The sequence below is a fragment of the Mobula birostris genome, chromosome 1 (assembly GCF_030028105.1).
Source record: "Mobula birostris isolate sMobBir1 chromosome 1, sMobBir1.hap1, whole genome shotgun sequence".
NCBI lineage: Eukaryota > Metazoa > Chordata > Chondrichthyes > Myliobatiformes > Myliobatidae > Mobula > Mobula birostris.
In genome coordinates this window covers 99,877,197-99,898,032 of record NC_092370.1, presented here as the reverse complement: position 1 = coordinate 99,898,032, position 20,836 = coordinate 99,877,197, and the positions used below count along the sequence as shown (strand labels likewise).

At 43.6% G+C, this 20,836-nt stretch overlaps 1 protein-coding gene across 1 annotated transcript in view; it reads right to left on the bottom strand.

Annotated features, from left to right (window-relative positions):
• The window catches only part of LOC140189316 (1-phosphatidylinositol 4,5-bisphosphate phosphodiesterase delta-1-like), a 48,108-nt gene extending 31,334 nt beyond the window's left edge, over positions 1-16,774 (bottom strand). The window contains exons 1-7 of the mRNA XM_072246068.1: positions 16,646-16,774; positions 16,068-16,215; positions 14,455-14,550; positions 11,446-11,588; positions 7,300-8,032; positions 5,940-5,996; positions 552-716 (exon numbers count right to left, since the gene is read on the bottom strand). Of these exons, the coding sequence (XP_072102169.1) occupies positions 552-716; positions 5,940-5,996; positions 7,300-8,032; positions 11,446-11,588; positions 14,455-14,550; positions 16,068-16,215; positions 16,646-16,774 (1,471 nt within the window). The remainder of the gene's footprint in view (positions 1-551; positions 717-5,939; positions 5,997-7,299; positions 8,033-11,445; positions 11,589-14,454; positions 14,551-16,067; positions 16,216-16,645) is intronic.
• Between the last annotated feature and the right edge of the window lie 4,062 nt (positions 16,775-20,836).

Here is a 20,836-nt window from a genome sequence, read left to right as displayed (position 1 = left end):
GTGGGAGGAAGTTAAAGCTCCCAGGGCAAACACGTGTGTTCACAGGGAGAACGTACAAGCTCCACACAGACAGCACAAAGGTCAAGGGGCATCACTCTTGCGTGGCAGTTACCAGGACGCTATGACAGCTCAGGTCGTCAGAGTTCACATTTCAATTTTGGCACCGTCTGCAAGGGGCTTATTCATACTCCCTGTGATCAAGTCGGTTTCCTCCGCAGTCCAAAGTCGTACAATTTAGTAGGATAATTAGTAATTGAGTATTGTCCTGCCATTGGGGTCATGTTAAGTAGGCGAGTTGTTGGACCAGAAAGGTCTGTTCTGCGTTCTATCTCGAAATAAAATGAATTAAATTTTATTTCATTCTGCTGTTTCTGCCCAGATCAGAGCTGCCTTTAGGCAGCAAATCTACTGGCTCCAACATGGTGTCATACCATCAATCAAGGTCTCATCACTGGCATTGTTGGCCCCTTGGACAAATATTTTTGTAAACTTTCTACCAACACTCTCACTGTCCTGTCCCACCATCCCTCTAAGACTTGCACAACACTCACAAATTTGGTTCCTGGCTCTCTTGAAGATTTTCTGAGAGTCATACCACACCGTCTGACAGTCCTCCTGGAGCCTGTAATAACGGAACTTCATCCAAAAATGAGACTTAATTTTCAGCAGACGGCTCCCTTTGAGCATAACTTCAAGATCTTCTTCGTTAAAGTCTTCTGAGGAAAACAGAGAGGACACATCAGTCAGAGAGACGCCAGAAAGGCAGAAAGGAAGTGAAGGCTAGGAAGGTAATGAAGGAAAAGAGGGAGCGAGGGAGGAATGGGATAGGTAAGTGGAGGATGCCTAGAGGAGGGAAAAGGTGTTAATGTTCAGCAGAGAGCAAAAAATAAGATATGATACTAATCCACAACACAGGCCCTTGTTATGTGACAGAACCCATGGAAATCATGCAGCCCAGACAGTGAACCTGGCTGAATTTCTAAAGATCTCTGCTCATCAACAGTATGGAGTATTTACTGTTATCTTTAACTTTTCGCTACAGCAGTCTGAGGTACCCATCTGCCTCAAGCAGATATCGATCATACTGGTACCCAAGGAGATTCAGGTAACCTGCTTCAATGATGATCATTCAGTAGCATTTATATCCAATCCAATCTACCAACCATCACAACAGGTTACAGCAGATGTTATTTCATTGACTCTTCACTCAGCCCTAGAACATCTGCACAGGGAAGATGCACACAGCAGGACACTCTTCATTGATTACAGATCAGTAGTCAATGCTATCATTGCATCAAAACTAATCAATAAACTCCAAGACTCTGACTTCAATACCCCTTTGCAAATGGGTCCTCAATTTCCTCACTTATTGACGCCAATCACCAGACTGACAACATCTCTTCCACAATCACCATCAACACAGGTGCACCACAAGGCAGTGTGCTTAACCCCATACTCTACTTGCTTTATACTTGAGACTGTGAGGCTAAAGATAACTCCAATGGTATATTAAGACCATAAGACAAAGGAGCAGTAGTCGGCAATTCGGCCCGAGTGTGCCCCGCCATTTTATCATGAGCTGATCCATTCTCCCATTTAGTCCCACTCCCCCGCCTTCTCACCATAACCTTTGATGCCCTGGCTACTCAGATACCTATCAATCTCTGCCTTAAATACACCCAATGACTTGGCCTCCACTGCTGCCCATGGCAACAAATTCCATAGATTCACCACCCTCTGACTAAAAAAATTTCTTCGCATTTCTGTTCTGAATGGGCGCCCTTCAATCCTTAAGTCATGCCCTCTCGTACTAGACTCCTGCATCATGGGAAAAAACTTTGCCACATCCACTCTGTCCATGCCTTTCAACATTCGAAATGTTTCTATGAGGTCTCCCCTCATTCTTCTAAACTCCAAGGAATACAGTCCAAGAGCGGACAAACGTTCCTCATATGTTAACCCTCTCATTCCCGGAATCATTCTTGAGAATCTTCTCTGCACCCTCTCCAACGTCAGTACATCCTTTCTTAAATAAGGAGACCAAAACTGCCCACAGTACTCCAAGTGAGGTCTCACCAGCGCCTTATAGAGCCTCAACATCACATCCCTGCTCCTATGCTCTATTCCTCTAGAAATGAATGCCAACATTGCATTCGCCTTCTTCACAAGCGACTCAACCTGAAGATTAACCCTAAGGGTATCCTGTATGAGGACTCCCAAGTCCCGTTGCATTCTAAGTTTGCTGACAATACCACTGGTTTTGGGCTAAATCAAAGCTAAATAACATATAGGGAGAATGAAAATCTAGATGAATGGTGCCACAACAAACATATTATTGTGCGGGCCCTCTCAGCAGTGGCAACTGAACTCGACGAAGAAGTGCTTCTCGCAGGTCAGAGACGGTTATTTAAAACAAGAGCTTTGCAGGCATTAGTCCATTGTGCGGAGCCTATCAGCGGCGGCAACTGAGCTCAACGAACTAACTAAAAGTACAGATGGGATAAGCGGAGTGGCCATTGTCGGGAGCAGGTCAGTGGCGAGAGTAGAAGCGACAGGCTTTGGCTCATTCGGGCTTCGGCGAGGTAAGTGGGTAGGTGGACTTCGTTTTTGGGTTTTCATTGCATTTTTTTGAGGAATAGAGAGCATGCCCGATAGGGTTAGTATTTTGTTCTGGGTGTCGGATGTGGGAATCCTGGGAATTTTCCTGTCTCCCAGATGGCCACATCTGCTCTAGATGCACTGAGCTGCAGCTCCTGAGAGACGGTGTTAAGGATCTGGAGCTGCGGCTTGAAGACCTACAGCTTATTAGCGAGAGTGAACAGGAGATAGAGAGGAGCTACGGGGAGTTAATCACCCCGAGGCTGCAGGAGGTAGATAAGTGGGTGACAGTCAGGGAAGCGAAAGGAAGAGCTCTGATAGCAGAGAGCACCCCTGTGGCCATCCACCTCAGTAATCTTTATCTGACTTTGGATGCGATTGAGGGGGATGAGGAAGATGAGGAATGTGGTAGTCATAGGGGGATCCAGAGTGAGGGGAAAGAAAGGAGGTTCTGTCAGCCTGATAGAGATACCCACATGGTGTGTTGCCTCCCAGGTGCCAGGGTACGGGATGTCTTGGTTCGGGTGCAGGGTATTCTGAAGGGAGAGGGTGAACAGCCAGAAGTCTTGGTACACGTTGGTACCAATGACAAAGGTAGAAAAAGTGAGGAGCTATTGAAGAGAGAATTCAGGGAGTTGGGAAGGAAGTTGAAAAGCAGGACCTCTTGGGTAGCAATCTCAGGATTGCTGCCTGTGCCACATGCTAGCAAGTGCAAGAACAGCATGATCAGGTATCTTAATGTGTAGCTGGGAGACTGATGTAAGGGGCAGGGCTTCAGATTCCTGGATCATTGGGGCCTCTTCTGGGGAGGTACGACCTGTACAAAATGTACGAGTTACACTGGAACCCAAAGGGGTCCAATATCCGGCGGGCATATTTACTAGAGCTGTTAGGGAAGGTTTAAACTAATTTGGTAGGGGGATGGGAACTAGGGTGATAGGGCTAAGGAAGGGGAAAACAGAAATAAATCAAAGATAGCGTGCAACAGAGATGATAGAAAGGACAGGCAGAAGATGATGCATAATCACATCCAGTGGGATGAGTTACAGGGCAATAGAGGCATGGTGCAGTTAAAACAGAAAGCACCAAATACTGGACCAAAAATGTTTATATTTGAATGCCTGCAGCACAAGAAATAAAATGGCCGATCTTGAAATTCAGCTACAGATTAGCAAGATTGACCTTGTGGCCATTTCTGAAACTTGGCTAAAGGATGGCTGTCACTGGGAGCTGAACGTGCAAAGATATTCAGTGTATCGGAAAGATAGGTTAGTAGGCAGAGGGGGTGGTGTGGCCCTGTGTATAAGAAATAATATTAAATCATTAGAAAGGGATGACATAGGATAGGAAGGTGTAGAGGGTCTATCGGTTGAGTTAAGAAATAACAAGGGTAAAAGGACCCAAATGGCAGTTGTATTCAGGCCTCCAAACAGCAGCCAGGATGTGGATTACAAATTACAGCAGAAGACAGAAAAGGCATGTCAGAAGGCAATGTCATGATAATCTTTGGGGATTTTAACATGAAAGTGGATTGGAAAAACCAGGCAAGTACTGGACCTCAAGAGAGAGAATTTGTAGAATGTCTAAGGGATGGATTTTTGGAAAACCCAAGTCATTGGGTGTATTTAAGGCAGAGATAGATAGGTTCTTGATTAGCCAGGACATCAAAGGATATGGGGTGAAGGCAGCGAAGTGGGGATGACTGGAAGAAATGCATCAGCCCATGATTGAATGGCGGAGCAGACTCGATGCCGAGTGGCCTACTTCTGTTCCTATATCTTATGGTCCAACATCAGTCAAGCCAAATATGTGTTTCTTTGACTGCAGGAGGAAGAAATCAGGGGATTATCAGCATGAGCACAACCTTTGAACACACTTGCAAAGACAGTACAACTCACGTTCTCAAAGTTATTTATTTACTTATTATTATTATATTGTATTAGCATAGTTTCTCATCTTTTACACCTTGGTTGTTTATCAGTCTTTGTGTGCAGTTTAGCTTTGATTCTATTGTATTGTGGCGAGCATTCGGTACATGATGACAAACGAGGAAAGCTCACTCATCTCAACTGCTCTTTCTATTGCGACATGCACAATAACAGAGCGCAAAGCTTGGTGAGAAGTAACTCAATCACATACAGATAGGGAGGTTATTAGTGCACATCCTGGTTACATTCAGGGTGGCACACAAACACACAAATGAACAACTGAATAACCCGAGATAAAATGTAACAAAAACTGAACTCGAACATCTCACTATAATTGTACTGAATACGCACATTATGAATGCAATTTTCAAACATAAATGCTGGGGGCGTGAATAACCCCCAGATCTTTAGAGCTGTCCCACACCAGATACTTTCTCTTCTCCCATCTCCCATCAGTCGGAAGATGCAAAAGCCTTAAAGCACAAACCAGCACCAGACACAAGAACAGCTTCTATCTTCCTGTTATAAGACGATTGAACTGTCCCCTTATACAATAAGATCTTTATTTTACAATCTATCTCAATATAATCTCGCATGTAATCAAAAGGATCTGCAGTGTTTTGAACATAGAGACCATGGAGTGGAGGCAGGTTTCTCTGATGGGGAAAGCTGTCTGTATTTCTCACTGCCTCAGTAAAGCAGCCAGCATCATCAAAGACCTTCCCACCTCAGACATTCTTTCTTCTGGAGTTGCACAGTGGAGAGTATCCTGACTGGTTGCCTAATGGCCTGGTATGGAAAGACCAATGTTCAAGAATGTCAAGGCCGACAAAAAGTGATGGATACGGCCCAGTCCAGAGGAAAAGCTCCAACATCCACCATTGAGCACATCTATAAGAAGCACTGCCAGAAGAAAGCAGCATCGATTTTCAAGGACGTCCGCCATCTAGGCCACGCTCCCTTCTCATTGTTGCCATCAGGACGGAGGCACAGGATCTACATTTCCCACACCACCAAGTTCAGGAACAGTTATTACCCTTCAACCATGAGGCTCCTGAACCAGTGTGGATAATTTCCCTCACCTTAACACTGAACAGATCACTGAGCACAACCTTTGAACACACTTTCAACGGCAATACAGCTCATGTTCTCAAAGTTATTTATTTACTTGTTATTATTATTATGTCGTATCAGCATAATTTGCCATCTTTTGCACAATGGTTGTTTGTCAGACTTTGTGTGTAGTTTATCTTTGATTCTATCGTATTGTGGCGAGCATTTGGTACATAATGGCAGATGACAAAAGCTCACTCATCTCAACTGCTCTTCCTATTGCGACACGCACAATAACAGAGCACAAAGCTTGGGTGAGAACTCAGTCACACACTGACGGAGGAGATGATTACTACATACCTCGGTTACATTCAGGATGGCACACAAACACACAAGTGAACAACTGTATTACCCGAGCTGAAATGTAACAAAAACTAAATTTGAACATCTCAACATAATTGTACTAAACACACAGTGCTGGCTGCTAGGAATGCTGGGGGCGTGCTGACAACCACACCCCCGGTGTGCAACACTATTATTAATTGTATTGGGAAGGTCCAGAAGAAAATGAATTTCAGGATAGTATATGGTGACATATATGGAATTTGAAAATAAATTTACTGTGAACTTTAAACTTTGAGAAATAAATCTGAACTTAACCATTAAATTTCTTCCCTCTCAGCTTTAACATGTGCCCTCTTGTCCTCGATTCACCAGTCCAAGGAAAAAGACTTAGTATATTCACACTACCTCTGCCCCTTCTAATTTTAGACACTGCTATAAGGTCACGCTTCAGCCTGTTACACTTCAATTAAAGTTCTCGACTATCCAAGTTGGGATAGATGCAGAGATACAGCTTGTTTACACATCTCTCTTCATTCAGGGTTTAATTGTGACTTGGGATTGTTAATTCCTCTCTGCTGGTTTGTGCTCAGCATTGTATTTATTGTTGGAATCATTGACATGGTCTCAGCATACAAGGACACGGGAACCAATTCCTTGAAGAGCACCTGTCAGTTCACTGGAAGAAACCAGTACGTCTGCAGAAGTGTAGTGGTCAGTGGCGATCACTTTACAGTGCTAGCAATCACTGGTAAGGGTTCAATTCCCACTGCTGCCTGACAAACAAGCTCAAGCTGACAGGAAGACACTGGGAACACAAGTAACCATATATTACAACAGTGCTGTGTAGAACAGCATCTCTGAATGCACAATACATCAAACCTTGAAGTGAATGGGTTACAGCAGCAGAAGACCAAGAAAATACACCCAGTGGCCACTTTTTTTTTTAGATACAGGTGGCAACTGTATTTAATATAAAAACCTTGATACAGCGATTGTGCCTATACATCTATTCTCTCACATTTTCTCTCACACTCACTCTCTCACACATCTATTGGTATGAGACAATTTTTACCTTCAGCTTCTTTGTAAGAGTTTGCATTCAAATCTTCTGTATATTTTGTGATATGAACTGAATCCTCTTTGCAGAATCTTGACTGCAGTGTCATATCAGCGGGCACCACTCCCTGACTTCGGCAGCCCTCTTGTTCACATCTTTGCCGATCTCTGTGGATTTTTCGATTTGTTCTTGGCCATCTTCTCTTGTATTCTGTCTTCCCATCCTCAGCCAATCTCACCTCTGCATACCTTTGTTTCTTAACTCCAAGAAACTTTCCTACCGATTGCAATCTTCCACTCAATGGAGCTCTTCTCTCACCCACCTTTGTGGTGTCATCTGACCCACACTCTGGGCTCTGTTCATCGTTCTGCACCTGTTCTTCACTGCTCATTCCTTGATCCCCTCTTTTAAGGCCCAATTTCTCTTCTCCCACAATTACATTGTCTTTCCTTTCATTATTCACTTCCTCCTCAGCAATGATTCCTTCATCCTTACTTTCATTTATCGTGTTCTCATCCCAGGTATCTCCGTTTTTGAACACTTGCTTCATTGTTGGGACAGCCACCTCCGACGGAAAATTCCCAACAGCTAGCTCGGGACCTGGCTTTCCATCTGGCTGTTCCAGTAAACTAATTCCATGCTGCTTTCCTTCATCCCCTTCTTCCATATTATCACCTGCAATATTTTGGCTCTCTGGTTTCCTATTCAGAGCTCCTTCCTCTGAATAACCTTCCTGGAAATCCAGGCTACCCTCACCTGGACACAAATATTCCGTTTCATGTTCTGACTCTCTAACCTCAGGAGCCAAGCTTTCAGCTTCGAGATTTTCCGTCTCGATGATTACTGGTAGACTCGAGCATCCCAAGTTTTCTGGCTGCACTCGCTCAACGTCCTGCTGGGCGGCGTCTGCTCCGAGCTCAGCTTCCCCAACTAGGGGGCCCTTCCAGGTATTTTTCCTGCGGGCCCAGAGGCTGGCGGCAACAGCGACCCCAACAGCCGACAGGCTGAGGAGCAGCAGCACATATAGTTTGTGGCAGCACATCCCGCTGTTCTGGGGGATACAAGTAGAATTCCAACAATATTGCAGAAGCAAAGCAAGAAGGTACTCCCCTCTTCAGCAGGGAGAAGCACAAAACTTGGACTTTGCCAATAGACAACTGCTGTCCTAACAGTTACTAGAATACTCAACAGTCCCTTGAAAAATAACATGCACTGATGACCTCACAATCTAGCTCATTATGACCTTGCTCAAGAAAATGTACGAGTATTGTGGACACAGATCATCATGACATCATGAAAACCAGCCTCCCATTATACATTAAGATGTATTCATGAACTCACAATCTATATAGTCACAGTCATACTTTATTGATCCCAAGGGAAATTGGTTTTCATTACAGTTGCCCATAAATAATTAGATAGTAATAAAACATTAAATAATTAAATAGTAATATGTAAATTATGCCAGGAAATAAGTCCAGGACCAGCCTATTGGCTCAGGGTGTCTGACCCTCTAAGGGAGGAGTTGTAAAGTTAGATGGCCACTGGCAGGAATGACTTCCTATGACGCTCAGTGTTACATCTCGGTGGAATGAGTCTCTGGCTCCTGTGCCCAACCAGTCCATTATGTAGCGGGTGGGAGACATTGTCCAAGATGGCATGCAACTTGGACAGCATCCTCTTTTCAGACACCACTGTCAGAGAGTCCAGTTCCATCCCAACAGCACTGGCCTTACGAATGAGTTTGTTGACTCTGTTGGTGTCTGCTACCCTCAGCCTGCTGCCCCAGCACACAGCAGCAAACATGATAGCACTAGCCACCACAGACTCGTACAAACCCCATTTCCAGAAAAGTTGGGATATTTTCCAAAATGCAATAAAAACAAAAATCTGTGATATGGTAATTCACGTGAACCTTTATTTAACTGACAAAAGTACAAAGAAAAGATTTTCAATAGTTTTACTGACCAACTTAATGGTATTTTGTAAATATACACAAATTTAGAATTTCATGGCTGCAACACACTCAACTAAAGTTGGGACAGAGTTAAAATAAGATTGAAAGGTGCACAGAATATTCAAGTAACACCGGTTTGGAAGATTCCACATTAAGCAGGCTAATTGGTAGCAGGTGAGGTATCATGACTGGGTATAAAAGTAGCGACCATCAAAGGCTCAGTCTTTGCAAGCAAGGATGGGTCGTGGCTCATCCCTTTGTGCCAAAATTTGTGAGAGAATTGTTAGTCAGTTCAAAAGGAACATTTCTCAACACAAGATTGCAGAGAATTTAGGTCTTTCAACATCTACAGTACATAATATTGTGAAAAGATTCAGAGAATTCAGAGATATCTCAGTGCATAAGGGGCAAGGTCGGAAACCACTGTTGAATGCGCGTGATCTTCGAGCCCTCAGGCGGCACTGCCTAAGAAACCGTCATGCTACTGTGACAATTATAGCCACCTGGGCTCGGGAGTACTTCGGAAAACCATTATCACTGAACACAGTCCGTTGCTGCATCTAGAAATGCAACTTGAAACTGTATTATGCAAGGAGGAAGCCATACATCAACTCTATGCAGAAACACCGGTGAGTTCTCTGGGCCCGAGCTCATCTCAGATGGACCGAAAGACTGTGGAACCGTGTGCTGGAGTCAGATGAGTCCACATTTCAGCTAGTTTTCGGAAAAAACGGGCATCCAGTTCTCAGTGCCAAAGATGAAAACAACCATCCAGATTGTTATCAGCGAAAGGTGCAAAAGCCAGCATCTGTGATGGTATGGGGGTGCATCAGTGCCCACGGCATGGGTGAATTACATGTATGTGAAGGTACCATTGACTCTGAGGCATATATTAGGATTTTAGAGAGACATATGTTGCCATCAAGGCGACATCTCTTCCTGGGACGTCCATGCTTATTTCAGCAGGACAATACCAGACCACATTCTGCACGGGCTACAACAGCGTGGCTTTGCAGACACAGAGTGTGTGTGCTTGACTGGCCTGCTGCCAGTCCAGATCTATCCCCTATTGAAAATGTATGGCGCATAATGAAGAGGAGAATCAGACAACGGAGACCACGGACTGTTGAGCAGCTGAAGTCTTATATCAAGCAAGAATGGACAAAATTTCCAATTGCAAATCTACTACAATTAGTATCCTCAGTTCCAAAACGATTAAAAAAGTGTTATTAAAAGGAAAGGTGATGTAACACAATGGCAAACATGCCTCTGTCCCAACTTTTGTTGAGTGTGTTGCAGCCATCAAATTCCAAATTTGTGTATGTTGACAAAATACAATTAAGTTGGTCAGTAAAACTATTGAAAATCTTTTCTTTGTACTTTTGTCAGTTAAATAAAGGTTCACGTGAATTACCATATCACAGATTTTTGTTTTTATTGCATTTTGGAAAATATCCCAACTTTTCTGGAAATGGGGTTTGTAATTTGGCTGTGTTGACACTGATCAACAGAAAAAGACTCTTCCATTTCAAAGTGACAACAGATCTTAACAAAGTCATCTTCCAGAACCTCGATTCCAGCCTCAACTTCCAGAAACACGATTCTTCCTCAGGAATTGATCCTTGGCAAAGATCCAAAGACAAGGCCGATCACCAAACAATGGGAATTCAAACTCTGGACTCATCAGTGGTGAACACTGAATGTCGAACTCCATTCTCATCAATTTAGGAACCCAGGGGGTTACTGGAATTCATTCCCCCGCCAACATAGAACTCAGACTCCAGAACCCGCTGACAGCTCTCTGTGAGTACACTGGGGAATTCAAAGGCAGAACATCTGCAAATCTATGAGTCTGCTGGAAGTTATGTTCAGTCTCGTTCTGTTGAATATTGTGGGAATGCTCTGTTGTCATCACTGTAACTTTTTATGTACATGTGACTCCAGAGGACCCAGAGAAAACCCACGTATTCCACAGTAAGAACGTATAGGGACACCTTACAGAGATGGCAGGATTTTAACACCAAAATCCAACTCCCTGAGCTTTAATAATGTCGTATCAACTCCTCTGCGATCACGGTGTCCTGGTTGTTAACACAAACGACATATTTCACTCCATGTTTCTCTGTACATGCGGGAAATGAAAGAATCTGAATGTGAATGACTAAAGAAGGGAGGGAGTGAATGACTGAAAGGAGGAAGAGTGAGGAAGAGGATGAATGAGGGAGTGAGCAAGGAAGGGTGAGGTGAGTGAGCAAATGTGCAAGAGAGGGAGTGAATATGAGAAGGCAGAAGGGAGAGTGAGCAAAGCTGAGTGAGTAAGTAACGAAGGGAATGAATATGAGAGGGAAGGATGTGAGTGAGTGAGGGAGGGTATGATGGAGGAAGCCCAAAAATGTGAGGTAATTGGGTGAATGAATGAGCAAGGATCAGAGAGATAGAATGAGTGGACAAGGAATAGAGAGAAGGAATTCACTGAATATGAAGTAAGGAAGGGAGAGGGGACCTACCTTTTCTTCAAGGTTCGGCTTCCTTGCATCCTCCTGCATTTCAGCAGCCTCATCTTCATCCGAGACCTCATCGTTCTCTGAGATGTGAATTCTTCCAATCGATCCACCCTCTTGAGCTTCACCTGGATCTTTCCCTTTAGGTGCTGTAGCCATCACAAGACCAAGGAGGAACAACTGAGTGAGCACAGAGTCACACAGCACAGCAACAGGCTCTTCAGCCCAACTCCTCCATGCTGACTAAGATTTCCATCTGGACTCACTTGTCAGTGTTTACCCTGTAACCCTCTAGAACTTTCCAACCCACGTACCTGCTCAAGTATCTTTTAAGTGTTGTTCATATATTCACTTCCTCACCTGGGAACACATTCCATATACTGAGGACACTCTGAATGAAAAAGTTTCCCCTCAGGTTCCTACTAAATCTCTTACCCTCGCCCCTAAGTCCTGTAGTTCTTGATACCTGAACCCTGGGTAAAAGAAGCTGTGTCTGCATTCACCCTTTCTATACCCCTCATGATTTTATACACCTCAATAACATTGAGTACACCAAGGATGGCCTGTCCAGGGGTTGGAGGTGTGTATATGTACATGTCTGTGCGTTAGGAGAGAATCTGATGCTGTGGACTCTTGGCACACCATTGCTGAATCCACTCATTCTCGCACGATCGGAAATGTTCCCTTGTTCAGATATACTTTCCATCTCAGGAGCAATGAGTAGTATTTCTGCCTCCTTCCAGTGTCAACTTGTATATCTCCAGAATATATATTTTTATTATTATCTGTTAATATAATTGTGTTATTATTTTATGTGCTGTATGTGATATATGTACTATGTTTTGCACCCTGGTCCCCAAGAACATTGTTTAATTTGCCTAATACATGTGCATGTTTCAATGACAATAAAATTGAACTTGAACTTAACCCTGAACTTTCAGGTACCTATATATTTCTACTCCTAGGTCCTTCTGTTCTACAGCACTCTCCAGGGTTCTGCCATACACTGTAAAGGTGCTGTTCTGGTTTGACTTCCCCAAAAAAAACATTCATCTAAATTAAACTCCATTTGCCAGCATTCTTGCATTCATCTGAATTAAACTCCATTTGCCATTCCTCAGACCACATACCCAGCTGATCAAGGTCCCTCTGTAAATCCTGATACCATTTTCACTGTGATAGCCAAATCACCATAATATATAGGAGCAGAGTTATGCCAGTCATCGCATTAAGTCTGCTCCATCATTCCATTATGGCTGATTTGTCGAACATGGAGATGAGGAGGCATTTCTTTAGCCTGACTGTGGTGAATCTGTGGAATTTCATTGCCACAGGCAACCATGGAGGCCAAGTCTTACATATATTTAAGGCAGAGGTTGATAGGTCTTGATCGGTCATGGCATGAAAGGATATGGGGACAAGGCAGCAGTTTGGGGCTGAAAGGAAAAAACGATCAGCCATAATGAAATGCCGGCAGACTCGATGGGATAAATACCCCAATTCTGCTCCTATATCTTATGGTCTTATGATTATGGGGAGAATGGGGTTGCGGGTTGGGCACTTGGGAATGTGCTGCCTGGGGCAGTAGCAGAGGCAAATACAAAAGAGGCATTTGGAAGTTTCTTAGGCAGGCAATTGACTCTGCAGAGAACTCAAGAATCTGAGTATTGTGTAAACGGAAGGGATTAGTCTGCTCAGTTACTTGTTTAATTAGTTCAGAACAACATCAGTTCAGGTGGGACAAAGTGCCTGTTCTTGAGTTGTGCTGTTCTACACTCATTGGCTACTTTATTTGGTACACTTGTACACCTGCTCATTACTTCAAACATCCAATCAACTAATCACATGGCAGCAACTTAATGCATAAAAGTATGCAGATGTGGTCAAGAGGTTCAGTTATTGTTCAGACCAAACAACAGAAATTTGAATAAATGTGACCCAAGTGACATCAACTGTTGAATAATTGCTGGTGCCAGGTGAGGTGGTTGGAGCATCTCAGAAATTGGAGATCTGGTAACATTCATAAGGAGACTGCACATCATTTCTGCGAGTGCACATCTTTTCTCTGAGTGTTCCATTTTCCCTCCCACAGTACAAAGACATACTTGTTAATAGGTTAATAGCAACCTATAGGTTAATATTAACCTATTGTAAATTGTCCTATAATTAGACGGCGTTAAATAGGTGTGTTGTTGGGCAGTGTGCTTGAAGGGCCAGAAAGACCTATTCCGTGCTGTACCTCTCAATAACAGTAATTGAATAAATTTAATCATTAAAATACAGTACTGTCCCTTGAACAGGTGCATTGCACACATACTATCCATCTCTATGTTCATCATCTGCATAAACTGCTTCATTTCTTTCAGAATCCTGGTAGGAGGCTGTTAGGTGCATCAATATGCATCAGTAACACAAACAAAGCACAAGTCAGGCAGCATCTATGGAAATGAATGAACAGTCGACATTTCGGGACAAGAACCTATATCAAAACTGGAATGATGGGGAAGATGCCAGAGAAAGGTGGTGGGGATGGGGGAAGCAACACAAGCTAGAAGGTGATAATTGAAGACAGTGGCTGGGGAGGGAGGATGAAGTAAACAGCTGGGAGGTGATAGGGACAAAAGGTAGAGGGCTGGAGATGAAGGAATGTGATAGGAGAAGAGAGTGGACCATGGATAAAAGGGAAAGAGGTAGGACAATAGGTGATAGGCAGATGAGGAGGAGGAAAGAGGCCCGAGGGGGGAACTGAAGAGAGGAGAGGGAGGGAAAAATATTGGAAGCAGTGAGTCCTGATGGAGGGTCTTAGCTTAAAATCATTTTTAAATATTTCTTAGTTACAATAAACCTGATTCTAATTCTGTGCTCCCATACCTTTTGGGCTTATGTACTTCTAAGTCAGGATATGTGACTTGGAAGAGAAGTAGTTCCCATGTGCCTGCTGCCTGTGACTTCTACAAGGGGCTGAGCTTGCAGGCCACTGTCAGAGAAGACAATGGCACACTTAGTAAAGGATACTGGCCAGCTGCTCGCTCGGCTTCATGCTAGAGTTTCTGTTCTTCAGTTTAATAAAGCCATTGTTCCAGTGCTGGGCCTCCTTGGCGCTGTTGACAACTGCAGGGATTGGTATTAGGACAGCTTCTTTTCAACCTGTATGTCAATGATTTGGATGACGGACTTGATATGTGGCCAAGTTTGCAGACAATGATACAAAGACAGGTGGGGGGGGGCAGGTAGTATTGAGGAAACAGAGAATCTGCAGAAAGTCTTAGACAGATGAGGAGAATGGGCAAAGAAGTGGCAGATGGCATATCATGCCAGGAAATGTATGGTCATGTAATTTGGTCAAAGGAGTAAGGGCATAGCCAATTTTCCAAATGGGATGATAATTAAAGATTCAGAGGTACAAAGGGATTGGAAGTCCTTCAGTAAGATTCCAAAAGCTTAACTTGCATGTTGAGTCAGTGGTAAGGAAGGCATTCCTTTTCAGAGGAATGGATAGCACTCATTTCTAGAGGACAAGAATATAAAAGCAAGGATGTAATGCTGAGGGTCTATGAGGCATTGATCAAATTACACTTGAAGTATTGTGAATAGTTTTGGGGGCCCTAATCTTATAAAAGATGTATGGCATTGGAGAGGATCCAGAAAAGGTTCATGAGAATGATTCTTACAATAAAAGGATTCATGTATAGTGGTGCTGGGAAGTTTGTGAACTTGGTAGAATTTTCTCTATTTCTGCATTCTCCTCCTCCATCTCATGGAGACCGTTCTAACTGGTTGCATCACTCCCTTGCTATCGATGAGCCACTGCACAAAATTGGAAAAAGCTGCTGAGGGTTGTAATCTGACTCATCTCGATCATGGGGTCTAGCCTCCCCAGCATCAAGGACATCTTCAGACAGTGATGCCTCAAAAATGTGGCATCCATCATTAAGAACGCCTAGCACCCAGGACGTGCCCTCTTCTCATTACTACCATCAGGGAGGTAGTACAGGGGTCTCAAGACAAGCACTCAACATTTTAGGAACAGTTTCTTTCCCTCCAACATCAGATTCTAAAACACTCAATGAATCCATGAGTAATTCTTCATATTTTTGCTCTGTATTGCACTATTTATTTATTATTTTAATCTGGAGTATATTTTATGTATTGCACTGTGTTGCTCCCCACAAAACCACTAATTTTATATCAATGTCATTGATAATCAACCTGATGGAGATTTTGAAGTGTAAGAGGCACAGAGAAAAAGCAATACAGGTAAAACATTAATAGAACAGATCATAACGAATCCTATTTACCAGCGTTTGGCCCATATCCTTCTAAATGTTCCCAATCCATGTGTGTGTCCAGTTATTTTTCAAAGTTGTTATTGTATCTGGTCTGAGGAATACAGGGTAAACAGGAAGGGGAGAGACGGTTCTGTCCCAGCTGCATCGGTTCCTCCCCCAGGGTGGTGGGGACGGTCGGAGCAGGAGCTACACTTGCAGCAGCTGGGGAAGGGAGGCTGGCTGAGACTGATAAGGTGGACCGTGGGCTTCCTCGAGGAGCGTGGCGACTGGTTCTTTCTCTCAGCCGCTCTTGAAGTCGATTATCTACTCTAGTGGCTAGCGAGATCAGAGAGAGCAGACAGTCCGGTTCATCCGTCGCTGCCAGTTCATCCTTCATCTTGTCCGAGAGACCCTGTTGAAACACCTCCCGCAGGGCCTCGTCATTCCACCCTGAGTCTGCGGCTAAGGTCCGGAACTCGGTGGAATACCTTGATCCGCTTCGCGAACTCTGACAAAGAGTCAGCAAGCGTTTAGCGGCGTCCTTACCACCAATGGGTTGTTCGAAGACCTTCCTCATTTCAGCAACAAAGGAGGGGAAGGAGGAACAAACCTCTGGTCGGTTATCCCATATCGCGGTTGCCCAAGCCAAGGCATCCCCTTGTAACAGCCCATGATGTACGCAATCTTGGATTTATCTGAAGTGCAGGTACGTGGCTGTAGCTCAAAGACCAGAGAGCATTGTAAGCGGAAGGCCCGGAACCTCCCTAGGTCCCCAGCGTAGGGTTCGGGTTCGGGTTCGGGCTCGGGCTCGGGCTCTCAAGGGGACTGTGGTGCTGACCCAGGGGCGACGCCATCCCGCGCGGTGCAGGTTGGGTAGTCGGGGTTCCTGGCGGGAACGGAGAAAGGGGAGCGGAAACTCAGTCCACCTGCTCACTGACCTTCTGTACATTTGTGGAGAGCGGCCGAAGGTTTTCCGTCACCTCCTTAAGTAGTCGGTCATGGGCGCCCAGTAGGTAGCCCTGGCTGACGAAGGCCTGTTGTACCTGATCCGTGTCCGCTGGGTTCATTATGGCCAGTTTGTTCCGTTACACGAGCATGGCGGTGGACGACCCCAAGTGCAGAACACGGGACGGAGGCAGAGTCGGGAGGCGATATTGCCGTCCCGAGCGTGGAATCGGTTTCCAGTAGAGTCTTTACCCCAAGTCTTGGCTTTGGAGAGAATCCAGGAGCGATGCTCGACTTCGAACCATGAAACGGGGTTACTCACACCGGAGTCAACCAACGGACTGGCAGCTTCTCCTATTTCCGGCAGTTTAGACGCATCTAGGCGTATTACTGCCCTCCCGCAGGATGTATAATTAATTATAATTCTGCTTGCAAATGCTCCATGTGCTCATTAAATAGCAACGCCGCAGATTGTTTTCCTTCTCAAATTTTGTCATGTGGTTTCCAAATAATTGCAATGCCTCAAATTACATCAATTTCATTTGAATCATTTGTAAAAGTAAAAGCATCTTGATTGAGAATATTCATTATCGCATGCCTAACATTTAAAATTGTTGTTTTCCAAGTCTATCTGCTATTTCCAAGTTTTCCTTTTCTTGAATCAAAACCTGTAGTTGTTTATTGAGATCTTGAAATTCTTCCTCAGTTGATTCCATGTTTTCATTTTATAATCCGAATGTAGATAATTCACTTTGCAACCAATTCCTTTTTCCTTTTGTAACTTTGGAATAAGTTCCTCCATTTTTAATCTGTTTTCCATGTCACTGAATTTTTGACAACAAGCACCTTTTTCAGAAACCGTCTCCTTTAAATGCAGTACCATTTCATCCAATCTCTTTCCAACTCACAGTTATTCTTATTGAGTCCTTCTATTTGTTGATGGAGTTCTGCACATTTACCCTGGGTTTCAACCATGTTTCTTGTAACATAAAATCTGAGGTTTTTCCTTAAATTCTTCTACATATTTCGTAAATTCTTGACCATTTGCGATGACTCCTTTCATTCCCTTGTAATATATATATACCCCAAGTACGTATGTATGTATCCATTAATTTCCCACCTCTCCTGCCTGTGAACTGTTTGATCCTCCATTCAGCATATCTTTGACTGTTTCCCACCTAAACCCTGCAATACCAAGATATTTTTCTGCAGACTTGACTATTTTAATTTTTTTGGTTCTTTTGTCTGTTTGTGTTGAACATTTAATTGCATCTACCATAAACAGTACGAAATCCATCTTACTCATAATCAGTGTCCTTATTTATCATATTACAACCCTCACAGTTCACCAGTTTATTATTCCCTGTATTTGTTTGCTTGATAGCCTTTTTTCCAGCAACTGCTTTCACTGCCTCTACATAACTAATCCCTTGAGTTACTTTTACATATTGTATCTCAGCTTCTTTCATGCTAATAATGCACCCTTAATAAGCTACACTGTGTTCCTCACCACAATTGCAGCATTTCAGCCTAGCTCCCGGCTCACATTTCCGATATTCATGTTCTCAAGCGCTTCTTCCACATCTTTGTTTCCCTCTGCAGACCGCCGCAATATGCCCGAATTTCTGACATTTAAAGCATCTTAAAGGCGGTGCTATATATATTCTCTCTTCATAAACACATGTACCCTAAATAAACTTCAGTCGGCAATCTCTCTTTATCAAAGTTGATCATAACCAATAAACTATCACACTATTTCCTGTTTCTTGTAAATTTCAAACATTTCGCCTCAATAATACTTGCTCCTTTTATGTTCTGTTTAATCTCATCCATAGTAACTTTTGTTGGTAAACCTGAAATAACTCCTCTAGTCCACTTTCTATTGTTGGATATTGAGCATTTTACTTTTTTGCCATCTATTTTAGTTAATCTTATCACTTTGCCTTGTTGAACACTGTCCAACAAATCACTAATAGTGATCCATTTCATAAAATCTTTGCTTTTTTGACTTCACCTATAAGTTTGTTGATTATCTTTGTCAAATGAATCGGGTTCCATTCAACAAAAGACGCTCCGTCTTCACTCAGTGTTATAATTGCTTTAATCTCATCTTCTTTCTATTGTTTTGTTATCCTATTTTGTTTGTCCCCTGACTCCTTAGAGTTTGACATCTCCCTCAGTTTCCTTTTCTCACTCTCTTCATTCCATTCCTCTATCTCAAACTCACTTTCACTATCCATCAACCTGTTCATCCTACAGGATATTTTCTTCATCAACTCAGCAATTGCAGCCTCCATGCTCTTTTCCAGCTCCACCACCCAACTCAAGTTTCCAACTCCCCACTCCCAATTCTCTCAACCCATTCCAGCAGCTCCTTCTTGTGATCACAGGGTCTTTATCCTGCATTCTCTGATAGAAAGCAGGTGTGTGTAGTTAGTGGAACCTGGGAATGATTGGAAATTAAATGAGGGGATTGAGGCCCAATTCCTGAGGTAAATAGTAAGGTGGGGGATTGCCAGAAGGGACCATGACATTTACCTTAGAAAGAATGTGCTGAAACTGGAGAGGGTTCAAATGAGGTTAATTAAAATGTTTCCAGTATGAAATGGCTTGCCAAATGAAAAGCATTGATGGCTCTGAGCTGTATTGACTGGAATTTAGAAGAGTGGGGGATGACCTATTGGAAACCTATTGAATGATGAAAGGTCATGATAAAGTGGAGGAGAGGATCTTACCTCTGGTTGGACATTCTAGGACCAGAGAACAAAGCCTCAGAGTAGAGGGGTGTCGTTTTAGAATGGAGATGAGGGGGAATTTCTTTAGCCAGAGTGGTGAATCTGTGGAATTTCTTGGCACAGGCAGCTGTGGAGGGTAACTCTTTACATATATTTACGGCAGAGGTTGACAGATTCTTGATTGTTTAGGGCATGAGATGGTACAGAGATTGGGGCTGAGAGGAAAAGTGGATCAGCCATGATGAAATGGTGACACAGACTTGATGGACCAAATGGCCTGATTCTGCTCCTATATCTTATGGTCTTCTCCAACAGTGCCCTCCAAGTCCTGACTTAGAAGTACATAAGGTACAGGATTCAGGTTTATTGTCACTGATATAAGCCTTGAAGTTTGTTTTGCAGTAAGAAATATAATAAGTATTTTTAAGCCAAGACAGACCCTTCCTCAGGATTCTCTGCTTAAAATTTTCCCCCTCCCCTTCCCCTCTTCTTCAAATCCCCACTGGCCTCTTACCACTTCACCTCACCTCACCTCACTTATGATGGGGGTGTTGAGTAGCCTGAATGCTTGGATAAAGTAACTGTTTTTGAGACTGTCACTTTTGAATCAGACACACGCACACACACATGCAACCTCTTATCTGAGTCCTTGACTCTCTACCCGACCCACCCAGTTCTCAGGCCTTCTCACTGTTGTCAACTCACAGGGAGGAGAGGTTTCTGCAAAGTATTGCCAGCCCCAGTCGCTGGTTATGAATGGGACTCTAACCTGCCCTGATTCCCTGGATACCCACCCAGAGTTTGCCTCTACATTCCCCATCCCTCCCCAACCACCCCTGCCTAAAGCCAATGCAGATCCTGATGGGTTTGTATTTACAAGTTTTGTGTGTCAGGTCTGACACTTAGCTCTGAAGCTGCACAAACTGTGGTCTGCCAGTCAGGTAGTCCATGTAACTGCTTATGAGAGCTCAGCCAAGAAACATGACTGCCCTTGATAGTTCTGACTGGTAATGTGACATGTCTGGGTGTGTAGTGCATCTGTGAATCACAATCTGTTGAAAATCAGCTGCCTTAGTTGTTTGATCCAGGCTGAATCCCAGTAGGTTCACATGCATCTCCAGCCCTCAGTGGCCACAATTCAGTTAGAGTGACATTTGGATGGAGGTAAGGATGAAACTTAAAGTTGTGACAAAGGTTATTACCATTCTACAGAACATTACAACACTTTAAACTACTTCAAGATCAGACTAACCCACATCATCTTCCAGTTTTCTATCATCCATTCACCCATCACAGGATCTCTTAAATATCCCTAATGTATCTGCCTCTACCACCGTTGCTAACACAGTGTACAACACACCACCACTATGTGCAAAAAACTTCAGTCATCCTCCATTAGATTTTCTCGAGTCAACTTAATACCCTGGTATTAGCCATTTCTGCCCTGCA